Here is a 13,041-nt window from a genome sequence, read left to right on the forward strand (position 1 = left end):
TACCATACAAAAGACCTAAAGGTCATATACACCCAGCTAGCATTTTCATATGTATAAAAAAGGTAAAAATCAGCATTACGTATAAATATACATGCTAAATCAATCGTATTTCATGCGCAAAATTGGCATATCCGTACTATTTTGGAGGCGATATACGTGATTACGAATAATTTTGAGCGTTACGACTATATAAGTATTTACATACGATAATATCCGATTAAGCGCGAGTTGCTCCGTACTACTCTACGATTTTGTGCTGAAAATCGTATGTATGTCAGTCATTATCATTATATACGACAAAAAATCAACTTGATCCCACTTTATCCAGCTTTAGTTACGATTTCGAGCTTGTTAGGAGATATTTACGATAGTTTTCGTACATTGTTATACGAGTTGGTGCTAGCTGGGCACTGCTCCCCGGTTGATTCCGATCGACGTTATCCGCAAAACCAAGAAGCATGTGAATGATGATGATGATGATGATGATGTGATGATAGCCACTTTTATTTCCCGCTTTTGCTCTTTGTATTGCACCTTCCAAGACAGTGTTAAATAGCAGGTTAGAGAATGCATCCTCTCGCTTCAGGCCATCCTGCGTCACGTAAGCGGCTGAGGTCTGCACGAATCATCTTAACTACGTTACGTTTGACCGTGAAAAAGTCAGTAACAGTAAAACGAAAAATACACCCGGTGTGTGGCACTATTAGCTCCTACAACAATACAGTCGATAATCGTCTATCTTCTAGGTGGTAGAAGCAAAGGGCAGTCATATTACAAATTAAAACCATCCCCGGGGGAGCGTATGTGTGCGAAAGATGGAATGCTTGGACTGGTAGGGACAAAACTAGATCTGAGACTAATTAATACATGGGTGTGGTAAAGTTTAAACGCGTAAAGCACTCGAGTACTAATGGAGAAATTGTGGGTTGGAGTCCCACTGCCACAAACTACCCAACATTTTTAGCCGCAGATCGAAATTTTCCCAGTATTCAGTCTAACCGATACCGTCCATCCCAGCAGCCTTGCCGTCTTTCAGCTCACTGATTCTCGCTATGTCCGAAGGCACTTATTATTTAACCTTCATGTACCTCAGGTTCGTCTTCACAGGATGTTAGTATTGATCAAAACGATTAATTTAAAAAAGGTCTTAAAATATTCTGTCTGGGTTTTTTTGAAAAATTCAATCTTTAAATTTACATAGCAGGTATTTCCTCTCAAGCCATCTTACCCGTTGTAATCGACCACCTCCGATTTCAACCAAATTTGGTATAATTGCTCATTTCGACCCCACATTCAATTTCTCAAAGTTTTGTACAGATTGATCAATCTCCCTTGCGCATATCCCAACTAACTTACCACTGCCGTCCGTGGAGGGAGTCTTAGACATTTGATGAGAAATAGCTTTGTCAGCCCTAAACAGCTGTTTCCATACCAGGGGCGGCTTAGCGTTTCTCTAACCTAGCGAGCACTTCATACCAGGTTAGAAGCGTCTGATCTGGAGCGGGCAGCTGAATTTAGAAACGTGTTTTCTTGACACTATATGGCAGCACCATCTAAGACCTAAACAAATTTATTTATTGAGTTTTGTGGGTAGCACCACGGCGCTGCTCGAACAGCTAGAACCCCAGAAGCTCGGCAACGTAAGATTATGGAGAGTCCAACGGACTTAGTAATAGTGATGGGCTAAATGCAGGATCGCATAATAGACTGGAAGGCAACCCAAGAGGGTATATGTATGCTGATGAAAAACTGGTGGTTTTTCAACTATACTATCTTAAATGTAGATCGATGATGAGAAAGAAGTGTTCCACGTACAGCAGAAGATGACATATGACTGCTGTTCGCCACGAAACGTCAAAGTCGTAATCGGTGATATGAACACTGGACGGTATTAACCCTCTAGTTCCCAACCCTGCCAATTGGCGGGCTTCAGGAAAATCGTTGTAAATCAACTATGCTTATTCGTTTTATGTTGGTATCCACTGATACCTTCTCATTATAGTCTAATCTAACTATTCGAGTGGTTTGTTTGTTTCATTACGTTAATTTGAAACAAATATTTCGTGCGAAACTTGAAAAATGCCAGAAAACTGAGAAAAAAATTATTTTGCTCTGCAGAGTGAAATCCAAATTGATGTAAATTGTTTATTTCTTGGAATAAATGAACAAAAAAATTATTGGTGAGTAGCTGATAAGTTGTACTTCATGGTAAAAAAGGAAATTTGCGATAAAAAGTTTAGGAACTGGTCGATTTTTATCAAGGAACTGACTCCGCCAATTGGCGGGGTTGGGCATTAACGACAACTTTTTTTTGGTAATTTGACAACGTGTTGTTTCCGTTGTATTTATTGATTTTTTAGAGTTTAAGGTAGAAATTATTGTTATAGGACTTGTTAGCTTCTTTTATATGCCTTGAAAAATACACAAACATGCAGTGGCATTAAAACGGAAGGGGAATTTATAGGACGTATCACATAATTTTCAGTGCGCCTTTCTGACGATCTGCAATATAGCGCTTTATAGCTATATCACAAAACATTATTGCATTTTATGGTAATTGCAAACCATAACCCTATAACCAAAAACAGATTCAATGACACCCGGCGAATTTTGCTGCTTAACGGCAAAATCTTGATAAGCAAGACAATTATTCAAAATGGGATCTATCATAGACCAAATTTTAATCTATTCCGCTTAATAAGTTTGTGTTAATGAACAAATTGAGTGAATTACCAGTCGATAAAAGATTGTAGTGAACAAATGTGTACAACAAAAATGAAAAACCCAATCTATCAAACAAATCACATAAATAAGGATTTAAGTTTCATGTTCTATCAGACTCTAATAGTTTTTCAATGGTTACAGTTTCAAAGCATATTATGGTGTAGGTAATCCTGACTTGGGAGCAGCTACTAATGTTGTTGTTCGTCTTTCTAAAATTTTACCGGATCTTTACACGGACAATGACTATAGACAACGATGAACTGGAAGTGGTTGATAAGTTTATATTTGGGATCTCTGGTCATCGCTGACAATATTACTGGTAAGGAGATTCAATGATGCATTCAAGCTGGAAGTCAAGTCTAGTTTTCCTCCGCAAGACGCTTCGATTAACCCCTCTAAGGTCTACTTCATTTTAGCACCGCAAAATTCACTAAAATGGCCGTAACTTTTTTATATTTGAATATTTTTTCACCAAATTAGGGTGTTTTTCCGAAAATATTCTCTATTTTCATAATATCTATAGATAATAGCCATATGTCATATGGTCCCGGAGTCATTCCGGAGTTCCTTGGGGTACCGTGACATGGCTTTTTTAGATGAAGTTGCCAAATATTTAAAATTTGTTTGAAATCTGTCGATTTTCGTAAACATATCATCGACTGTGGACATATCAGTTACTTTGCCGCAGTTATGAGCCATGGTGCGCGCCATCCAAAGCCTGGGGGACACTATAAATCCGGAACTGGTTCCCATAAAGGGACATTTCACCATCAGTAAAGTATGTCGTGTCGCATGTCAAAAAACATCAGCACTCGACAAAATAGCGATTGGCGATCATCTCATGTCTCTCAGAGGCCGTATGACCGGCTCCGGGCCCGGGGAGGGTTTCTTTTCTGATTGAAGCACGGAACGGATTTCGAAGGAACTTGTCCGGGACCTGGAATCGGCCATATGGCCAAAAATTTCAGTTGAAGCTCATTATAACTAGTTTCATAAATACTAGCACTGTTATAGATGTTCTGAAATGGATGTCCCGAATTAAATCGAAAAATTTGATTTCGCAACTTTTTTGCGCCCAGGTGCCCAACCCCGCCAATTGGCGGGTTACGAATTTTTATAAATAATCAAACTATTTCTAAACTTAGTAATTAGAAAATATTTTTTTCATTGTTCTGGCCATGAAATGAGCATTTTAAAATTTTTTCAAGCAAATCAAAAATTTGGGCACTAGAGGGTTAAAGCCGACACGAACGATAACGGCCTGTGATGCAACATCTTTGCAGATTCCTAGGGATTGACGATTAGGAACGCTTTCTTCCCCGCAAAGGAGATCAGATGACCAACATCCATTCCAATCCAGTTTTTCTCGAAAAACACCATCCTGGTCGATGGAATATATATCCGGCAAATACATAACCCGCCAGCTGCCAAGCACTACAAGTGTCAACCGGATGAGGTTTTATCTCCCTCTGTATAGTGAAGTTTTTGGAGCCTCTTAGTTATCTTGTTACATTGTCTATCCCCAATAGCAAGAGATTTCGTACGATAAACACAAGTTGGCTTTAGGGATCAACTGTTCACACTCCGACAAATCCTCCAGAAATTTCTGGAGTCAATATGCCCTCGCATCATTTCTTCGTGGATTTCAGGGCAGTATACGATACAGTGAACTGCGAAAAGCTGTTGCAGATAAGAACGGTTTTTGGATGAACTGGCGTGGCTGATCAAAACTGCCCTTTTTTTAACGAGTAGGGAAATCTGCTATCAGACACCTGAGAAGACAACTCAGGGAGTGGGGTTTGGTATCTCTTAGATAACTACTGGACTATGGTAGTTAGGCTGTTTATTCGCCGTTGATCGGCTTTCCAGCGGTTTTGTAGCTCAAGTACGATCTGGGTAGCAGCCGCGTTGACCTCACCCCAGACGTCCGAGCTAGAACACATCCTTTGGACTAAGTTACCCGGAGTAGTGTTCTGTCCGCTTATTGCCATCATGTTGCTTCTCACGCCTGCGAAACGAGGGCATATGAAGAAAGCATGTTCTGCAGTTTCCTCAACGTCCACGCATTCGGGACACGCGGGGACTCCGCATGCCCAAACTTGTGCAGATACTGTCTAAAACAACTATGCCCTGACAGGATTTGTGTCAGGTGGAAGTTGACTTCGCCGAGGCGCCTGGTGACCCACCCGGATAGTTCCGGGATAAGTCGATGTGTCCACCGACCTTTTGTGGAATTAGGCCATGCCCGCTGCCATGTGGTCATCGAGGCCGATCTTGTGGTATTCCGTATACCTCTAGTTCCACGTTGGTTGAAGCACTCTACGTCCTCGCTAATGATGATACCAATAGGCATCATACCCGCTAAGACGTAGATTGCGTCATGTGAAACTGTGCGATACGCACTCGCCACTCTTAAGCACATGAGACGATAGATACTTTCCAGCTTGGCTAGATAGCTTTTGGTACCTAACGCCGATGATCACACCGTCCCGCCATACCTGAGTATGAACTGGACCACGTTGGCTAATAGCCTTCGCTTGCTGCCATATACCGCAGAGCTATTAGACATCATACGAGACAATGCCGAAATAGCTGTGGAAGCCTTCTTGCAGGCATAGTCAACGTGGCTCCCAAACTTGAGCTTGTCGTCGACCATGACTCCCAGGAGTTTTAAGGACCGCGTTGACGAAATAGTGCAATCCCCGACGCTGATATTTGCTTGTTGCACCGACTTGCGGTTGTTCACCATGATAACCTCCGTTTTATGATACGCTAGGTCCAATTTCCTGGATCGCATCCAATCTTCAACAATGCTTATAGAGTGGGTGGCCGTCAACTCGACCGCTCTGATAGATTCACCGTAGACTTCCAAGGTGATGTCATCCGCAAAACCGACAATCACCACCCCTACCGGGAACTTTAGCTTCAACACCTCATCATACATGACGTTCCACAACACCGGGCCCAGTATGGAACCTTGCGGAACCCCTGCGGTGATTGGAACGCACTTCCGACCCTCCTCCTTGTTGTAGCATAGCACACGATTCTGAAAATAATTTTCCAGGATCCTGTACAGCGACACCGGCACTTGGACGTTCCGAAGCGAGTTGGCTATGGAGTCCCAGCTAGCGCTATTAAACGTATTTCTCACGTCGAGCGTGACAACTGCGCAATAGCGAATACCTATCCTCTTGTGCTGGATCGCCACCTCGGCTGGCTTAGTGACAGACTAGATGGCATCCACCGTAGATTTGCCTTTTCGGAAGCCGAATTCGTTCCTTGAAAGACCGTTTGTACTTTCCGTGTACTGTACGAGTCTGTTAAGGATAACCCTTTCCAGTACCTTGCCGGCAGTATCGAGCAGACAGATTGGCCTGTATGACGATGAAACACCCGGAGGTTTTCCCGGCGTTGGCAATAGGACCAGGTTCTGTCGCTTCCATCTGTCCGGGAAGTGGCCAGCTTTCGGGCATTTACTCATTACTGCCCCGAATAATTCGGGAGCCTCCAGAATAGCCGCTTTAATGACTATATTCGGGATTCCGTCTGGCCCCGGTGCCGTGCTCACCTTTAGGGACTTAGCGATCTCAATGAGTTCTGACTACTTTCGGTAGAGTTCAATTCTCCTCTTTCTTCCTGGCCTTCTTCTTTTTCACTGTTTCCCACTGATTGTCGGGCGCTAACTGCGTCTTATTACCCTCAGTGGGTTCCTCAGTTTACTTACGACCCTCAGCGATCAACCGCTTCTTCGGGCCCGTGCGGGTTTCTTCCCCTGGGGACTGCCTTGCACGTTTAGTGGATACCTTGTTGTCACTGGACTGCTCTGTAGTCGCAAGGGCCACGATGTGGTCAGTCGTTGACAGGCAGGCATCCGTTTGTACAGACCTCGATACAAACGCCTTCTCTGCCACTTTTACTCGCGCTTCGAGTTCACTGTGTTCCTTCGTCGCAGCACGCATGGTGCCCCGAAGCATGAGCAGACTTTGTTTCAGGTCCTTCGCTAGGGTGCTGCGGCCTGCCATGAACTCGAAAATGGCATCGAGCTGATGAGACGCCGCTACCACTCTTGGTAGCATGTCTCTCTTTCCTTCCACTGCTTTTATAAGCGACGGGCCATTCATCGCTGCGTCCGGCGTAGATGCAGTTGAAGCAACAGGTGTACCGCTTCCCTTTCCACTTACGCTAGCGCTTCTACTCGTATCCATCGGCGGAGATCGCTGGGTACCACCTCTTGCGAACGGATTATTTAATCCGTCCGCGCTCACTGAAGTGAAGTTTTTTTGATTTTGATTGTTCATATAGAATCCCACGAGTTGAGGGGAAAGAAGAGTCCGCCGCATCAGAGCCTCTCATGATGCGGTAAGGGCTGATTACTGTGGAGAGTGCTCTGGTACTCCACAGGCTCCGTTTGAGGCTGAGTATTCATAGAAACCAAGCCAACCCCCCCCCCCCCCCCCCCCCGCCCCACGATTCATCCCTCGGCACGGGTCACATTACACCTTGGATTAGAGGTTTATCCATTCACGTTTTTACTTTTAGCCATGGATAACAGCTATTCAACCATCCTCCTTTAGCGGCTTTGGACCCTCTGCTCAGGTTCTCAGTATTTTTAGGTTCATCGTCCATGCTTCTACCGAGATCCGTTATTTGCAGGCGGAGAGTTTACACTCAGCCTTCGCATGAGTACCCCCTTCTCTGTCTGCATACGACCCTAGATTCCGCCGGTTGTCCGGTTTCCATGTATCCCGGAGGGTACCACGAGGAGGTAGAGACAGGGGTTGCTAAATAAGAGGCTGTGGAACTTCGCAGTAGTTCTGGAGCGCATTATTCAACCATTTACCATCCATCAAAAACTGCCCTGGAGTGATGATGTGCTACTTAAGTATTTCGCAAACTCTCTCTAATCTCTTCGAATCGCGTCAAGGATTGCGGCGAGGAAATGAACTTTTCTGTGTGTTATTTGTTATTGCTACTGAAGGCGTAAACCGGCGAGCGGACATCGAAACGCGAGAAACGATTTTCGAAAGTAGCCAACTCCTACACTTCGTAGGCGGTATTAACAACTTTATATGAGGCTTTAGGACGGCAGAGGCTACTTACGCCTGAGTGGGCCTCTTCAGAAGGTTTTTATAACTTCTTGAATGAAGTTTTATAGCGGTCATCAGAAGGTTCTAGTGGAGCTCATTATTTTATTAGTGATTTCATGAAATTGGTCATGAAAACCACTAGAGGAATTTGAATGCTCTGGACAGTTTACTTAATGCTCTGGATAGTATACTTTACTTATTAACTCCTGAACGATTCGTTGTCAAAGGGGAGGGTAACAGCCCAAGCAACAATGTAAGTTTTATTGTACTCTTATGGCCGTCTTCATGACTAATTTTGGTCTTAAATGCCATCATAAGAGTGTAATAAAACCCAAAATGTTACTTGGGAGTCCTTGAAAACAAGGGGAAGGAGGTTCAAATAAAGAAAATGGAAATTGTTTCTCTTGCATTGTGCGAATTTCCGATCCAACAACAGTTGTACAAGGTTGGGAGACAAGAGTAGGGGAACGCTAAGAGAAGATATTCAAGCAAGGAAAATGCAATTTTGCACATACGCTTTTGATCGGGCCTTCGGGCTATTTAGTCAATATTTTCATCATCACTTTTCTCACTGCATAGTCTAGTTACTAACGGTCAGCATTAAATTATTTCTTCACAGGTACAAACCATTCTTCCACCGCGTTGAGGAAGACTACGATATGAACGAAATCGTACCGAACGGAACGCTGGAGGTCACCGTAGAGGAAATAAGTCGCTTGAACACCGGATCCCGATTATCGCACGTATACTGCACTATGACACTCGCCCACATGCCCTGGGTTATCGCTAGACAGCAGGATAGCAGTAACTTGGTTGTTTCCCTGGATGTTGAAATTCACAAAGCAAAAAATCAACAGATCGGAATCGTTTTCAAGCAGCAAGAACAGTTTGTCACCATCGAAGCAGTTATACCGAATACACCGGCATCGAAAGCTGAATTGAAGCGTGGAGATCTGCTACTCTCCATTCAAGGAAAGCGAGTAACGACTATTAACCAAGTGGCCAAGGTTATAAAATCTCTTAACAGACCGATGTTTGTGCTGCGCATCGAGCGCATAGTTTCCGGTACAATCAAGAACGATGGTTTACTGGATGATCTGGAAGACTACGAAGAAATTGACCCCAACTTGAATATATGTTTCACCAAAAATTTGGACAACGTACAGATCGGTGGATCCGGTATCGGTAAAGATAAGACACGAGTTTCTCGGCGAAGTTCTAAGGGAAGCGGTGGAGAGTCCAGCCATTCGAATACCCCTGGGAACAATACGCCAGTGAAGCGATCGGAACCTAAAAAAGAAGATCAAGCAGCTGGAAAATCTCAAGAAAACGATCCGTTATCGGCCAGCAGAAAATCACTAGGGGATGGTTTTCCGCAGCATTCGTCAATTGATTGCGAGTTCAATTCCTTTATCCGAATGGCAGATTTGTGTAGCTTCCAACTGATGGAACAGTTTTCGTACTTAAATGTTAACGTTTTTGGCAAGAGTAGTGACGAACACCAGCTACTCGGTTATTTGAATATACCTGTAAACAGTATTCTTGTGGAATGTAACGAATCTCTACTTGGGCATCATCTAAAGAAGTATCCCTTGCTACCGCCAGAAGCGATTGATGTGTAAGTTTTTTAAAATAGATTATTGAATTCAATTCATGACCATTTCGCAAATTTTAGATCAAACCATCCGCTCTCTATGCAGTCAGGATTTGACCAGAACTACTGCTACGGAGATATTTTGATGTCGTTTGTTTGGAGTGGCACGGCCATTTCTGCGTGCAGCAGCTCCACTTCCATCAAAAGCAGCACAGAAAACATTAAAAAGCTCAAGCTGATCAGTATTAGCAAGGGTTCGGCCGACAAGGAAGACGACAAAACTGATTCTCCAGTCGACTCGAAAGCCCCCTCACAACAGACCTCACAAACATCGCAACAGCATGACTTCATTCGGACACATTTTCATCGAACCACACAATGCGATTACTGTGGCAAGAAAATCTGGCTCAAGGACGCTGTCCAGTGCCGTGACTGTGCCATGTGCTGCCATAAGAAGTGTATCAATAAGTGTCAAAGTTCCACGGTTTGCAATGTCGGTGACACAGTACCGACAATTCCTCTAACGAGTTCCCAGCCAGAGTTTCGCGTAACTGAAGCAGACTCTCCAACTATAGAAGTTGAAGACTTCGTTGATATAGTCGAAGAAGAACAGCAGGCAGCAAAGTCTCGATTGGAGTCCCATCGTCAGAGTTTCAGCGATCTGCTGACTCAAGGACTGAAGCGAGTTAATTCAGTCAACAATCTGGCAATCCCTATGGTTTCGTCTATGAATCAAAGTAGTAAGAGTTTGCCTCCGACGCCACAGCATACACCGCGGAAACAATCATTAGCCAGTGTGTCGCCTAATCCCTTCACCGTAGTCACGCAGAGGTTGGAGAGCTTATCGGAAGATGTGAAGGAGCTGCAGATGGAGCAAATAGTGGATTTGACAGCTCCGATCATCGAATATGGTTCTTCCGACACGCTGATGTCGTTGGCCAAAAGCTCCAGTAGATCAATCTATGCCGAGTATGAACCGGATGTACGAACCGAAAAGATCAACAAACTGGTGAGAAAGACGCCGTGCCCAGAAAAGGCTCCGTTTCACGTATCTCCTTTCGGTACTCTCTTTCCAGCTTTCCAAGCTGCATATTGCGCTGGATTGCGAAACCCTTAATCAATCGGCACTAAGTGGCACCAAGGGTGATGCCACCAAAGGTAAGATTTATCGGACTGGTATAGACAGGGTGAAATAGGATGGATTTTGTCGTGTCCTGTACAGGATAGTTAATATAGGAACACAATCAAATTAATCTGTATAATACAGTGTCCAAATATGAACAATCCCTGTGGTGCAGTTTGGCAAGAAACCCACGTGGAAATTTGCTGACATTTTTTTTATAAAACCCGAAAAGTCTACATCGCTTTAAACGTTTTTTATCATTTCAGCGGAGGAGAGCAAATCAAAAACCTCCATTCAATCAGCGGACAGCACCCGGTCCGCCTTCCTGGCGGGTCAGTCAGAGGAACGAGTCCAGGCGCTGAGCATTATCATGCTTCACTTGTGTTCCGGCCTGCAGCACGCTCAGGGTAATCTGAACCAATGAGAATATCGATTGCTTCGGCAGCTCTCGCTAGGGTCTCTGCTAGAACCATCCGCTTTGGTTGACCTTCTACCAGAGGTTGCATCTTTACAGAGGGAGAACGCAGAAGCAGACGAACGATTCGACCCATCCTCCTTTGCTGGCATCTCCGACGGCCGGAAAAGTCCCTTTCGCTCTCGCCGGCTGACGTCGTGTCGCAAACGAGCAATGGGCCTTTTCCAACGTTCCGCTAGTGTTAGTAGCGCTAGAAGTGGTAATTGTAAGAGCAACTCCAATAGGTGGCTCACCCCTACATACCACAATACCTGAATACGCATTCCGCATACATGACTCACACACCCAGCTTGACAAGGATATACGCTATTTTAATCAATAGACGCATTGCATTTGTAATAGCAACTTAGCAAAGCACGTAGTTTGAAGCATCACCCCAAAGGCACATCACAATTTCCGTTGGATGCCGAAATAACACCAAATCAAAGGTTCAAAACCATCCTCATTAGATAACGTTTGCTGGCAACATCTATCAGGGAGACCGGAATACGGTGAATACACTAATCACTTTGAAAAGAAATAATTCTACAGTATTGATCGTCTACAAATGACAGGGTTCGTTTGATTCAATTAGATTCAAACGTAAAGCCAATTTTTGTAATGTTGCAGAACAATAATTATGTACCAATTATGTATTTTCTGTTATTCGGTCACCCATGGATGAACAATTGAGCACGCCCAAACCGAACGTAAGCATGTTTCTAGTAAAAAATGGAGCATCGATTAATTTTAGAATAGGTGATAATTGTTGCAATCCCGCTTCCATAGTATTAATGAGACCAATGTCGTAACTAAAAGTGTGATGTCCATAAATTCCCATAAATCGCTCTGATCGTAAATTCTGCTTTCGAAACTAACACTGTTCTTTCAATAGGATCCATCTCATCCCCTTGGGAGAAGGAACTGTTCTGGCGGATGAGCGCAGGGTTACCGCAAGAATCGTTCTTCTGAATCGACTAATATAATTAACTACAGACTTGTAAACAAACTGTACCCTCGTATTTTCGAGTTCAATCTTCAAGAAGGGCTACCATAGAGAGCAGCAACCAAATGCACTACACTACAAACGGCAGTACTAACACATCCCAAGCAACAATGTGAGTTTTATTGTACTCTTATGGCGGTTTTCATGACCAATTTTGGTCTTAAATGCCATCATAAGAGTGTAATAAAATCCAAATTACAAGTTACATGGGATCTCTAAGGTATATCATTCAACTGAAGTTAGCGATTTTATCAATCTTCGGCAAACCATTAATGTAGAAAGAACCAAAATCCACTTGTGCAGATAAAAAAATCGCTTAACACACAATACACAAAATTAACTTCACTTACGCAGTTGTTTTACAAAGCTAGTCAATATACATGACTTTATTGATTGAATTGATAGGGTTAGGATTATACAATTATACATTCGACATTTCGATTCGTCGTCGCAGCCCCAACCCGGCTGTGCGTGCAAAGTGTTTTAAGCAAGGTTAGACTATTGATGGCAAGCAAAGTATTTCAAAATAAACATACGAGTTTTATGAAAATAAATGAAAATTGTGACATAATAATCGATGATTCGTGAACCAGAGTGAATAATATCATATCTGCAATTACAGTTATTTGTATAGGTAATACTTATGTGCCACAATTAATGTTTATTTCAGTTTTTAGTTACCTTAATTTTTGCCTAAATAAGGTAATTTTGATCACAACAAGCTTCACTCTGTAGATTTCTTTACTTCTGCTCTTCTAGCAGCATAGAACTAGGGTGGCTCGTGCTGCACCACTAATTTTTCCCCACTGCACTCGTTGCCAATTCATTGAGCGTCTCGTTACATACAAGTGGGAGGCAACCTGCTCGAGCCATCTGGTACGTTGAGAATAGGTTTAACCGTCGTCCGGCATCCGTCTGACATGTCCGGCCTACCACAGTCTCCCGGATTTTCTCAGGTGTACAATGGGAATCTCTCCAAGTAGTGCCAGCAGCTTCTGGTTCATACGTCTGTTTGAACTCCGCTAAAAATATTCCGCAATACCTTTCGATTTC

The 13,041-nt window shown here is 43.4% G+C and overlaps 1 protein-coding gene across 1 annotated transcript in view; it reads left to right on the plus strand.

Moving 5' to 3' along the window:
• LOC128739600 (PDZ domain-containing protein 8) overlaps positions 1-12,537 on the plus strand; it is a 53,791-nt gene extending 41,254 nt beyond the window's left edge. Inside the window, exons 5-8 of the mRNA XM_053835096.1 lie at positions 8,431-9,429; positions 9,487-10,414; positions 10,482-10,563; positions 10,795-12,537. Coding sequence (XP_053691071.1) covers positions 8,431-9,429; positions 9,487-10,414; positions 10,482-10,563; positions 10,795-10,952 — 2,167 coding nt within the window. The 3' untranslated portion in view covers positions 10,953-12,537. The remainder of the gene's footprint in view (positions 1-8,430; positions 9,430-9,486; positions 10,415-10,481; positions 10,564-10,794) is intronic.
• Positions 12,538-13,041: the final 504 nt, after the last annotated feature.

Source organism: Sabethes cyaneus, chromosome 3, assembly GCF_943734655.1.
Source record: "Sabethes cyaneus chromosome 3, idSabCyanKW18_F2, whole genome shotgun sequence".
Taxonomy (NCBI): domain Eukaryota; kingdom Metazoa; phylum Arthropoda; class Insecta; order Diptera; family Culicidae; genus Sabethes; species Sabethes cyaneus.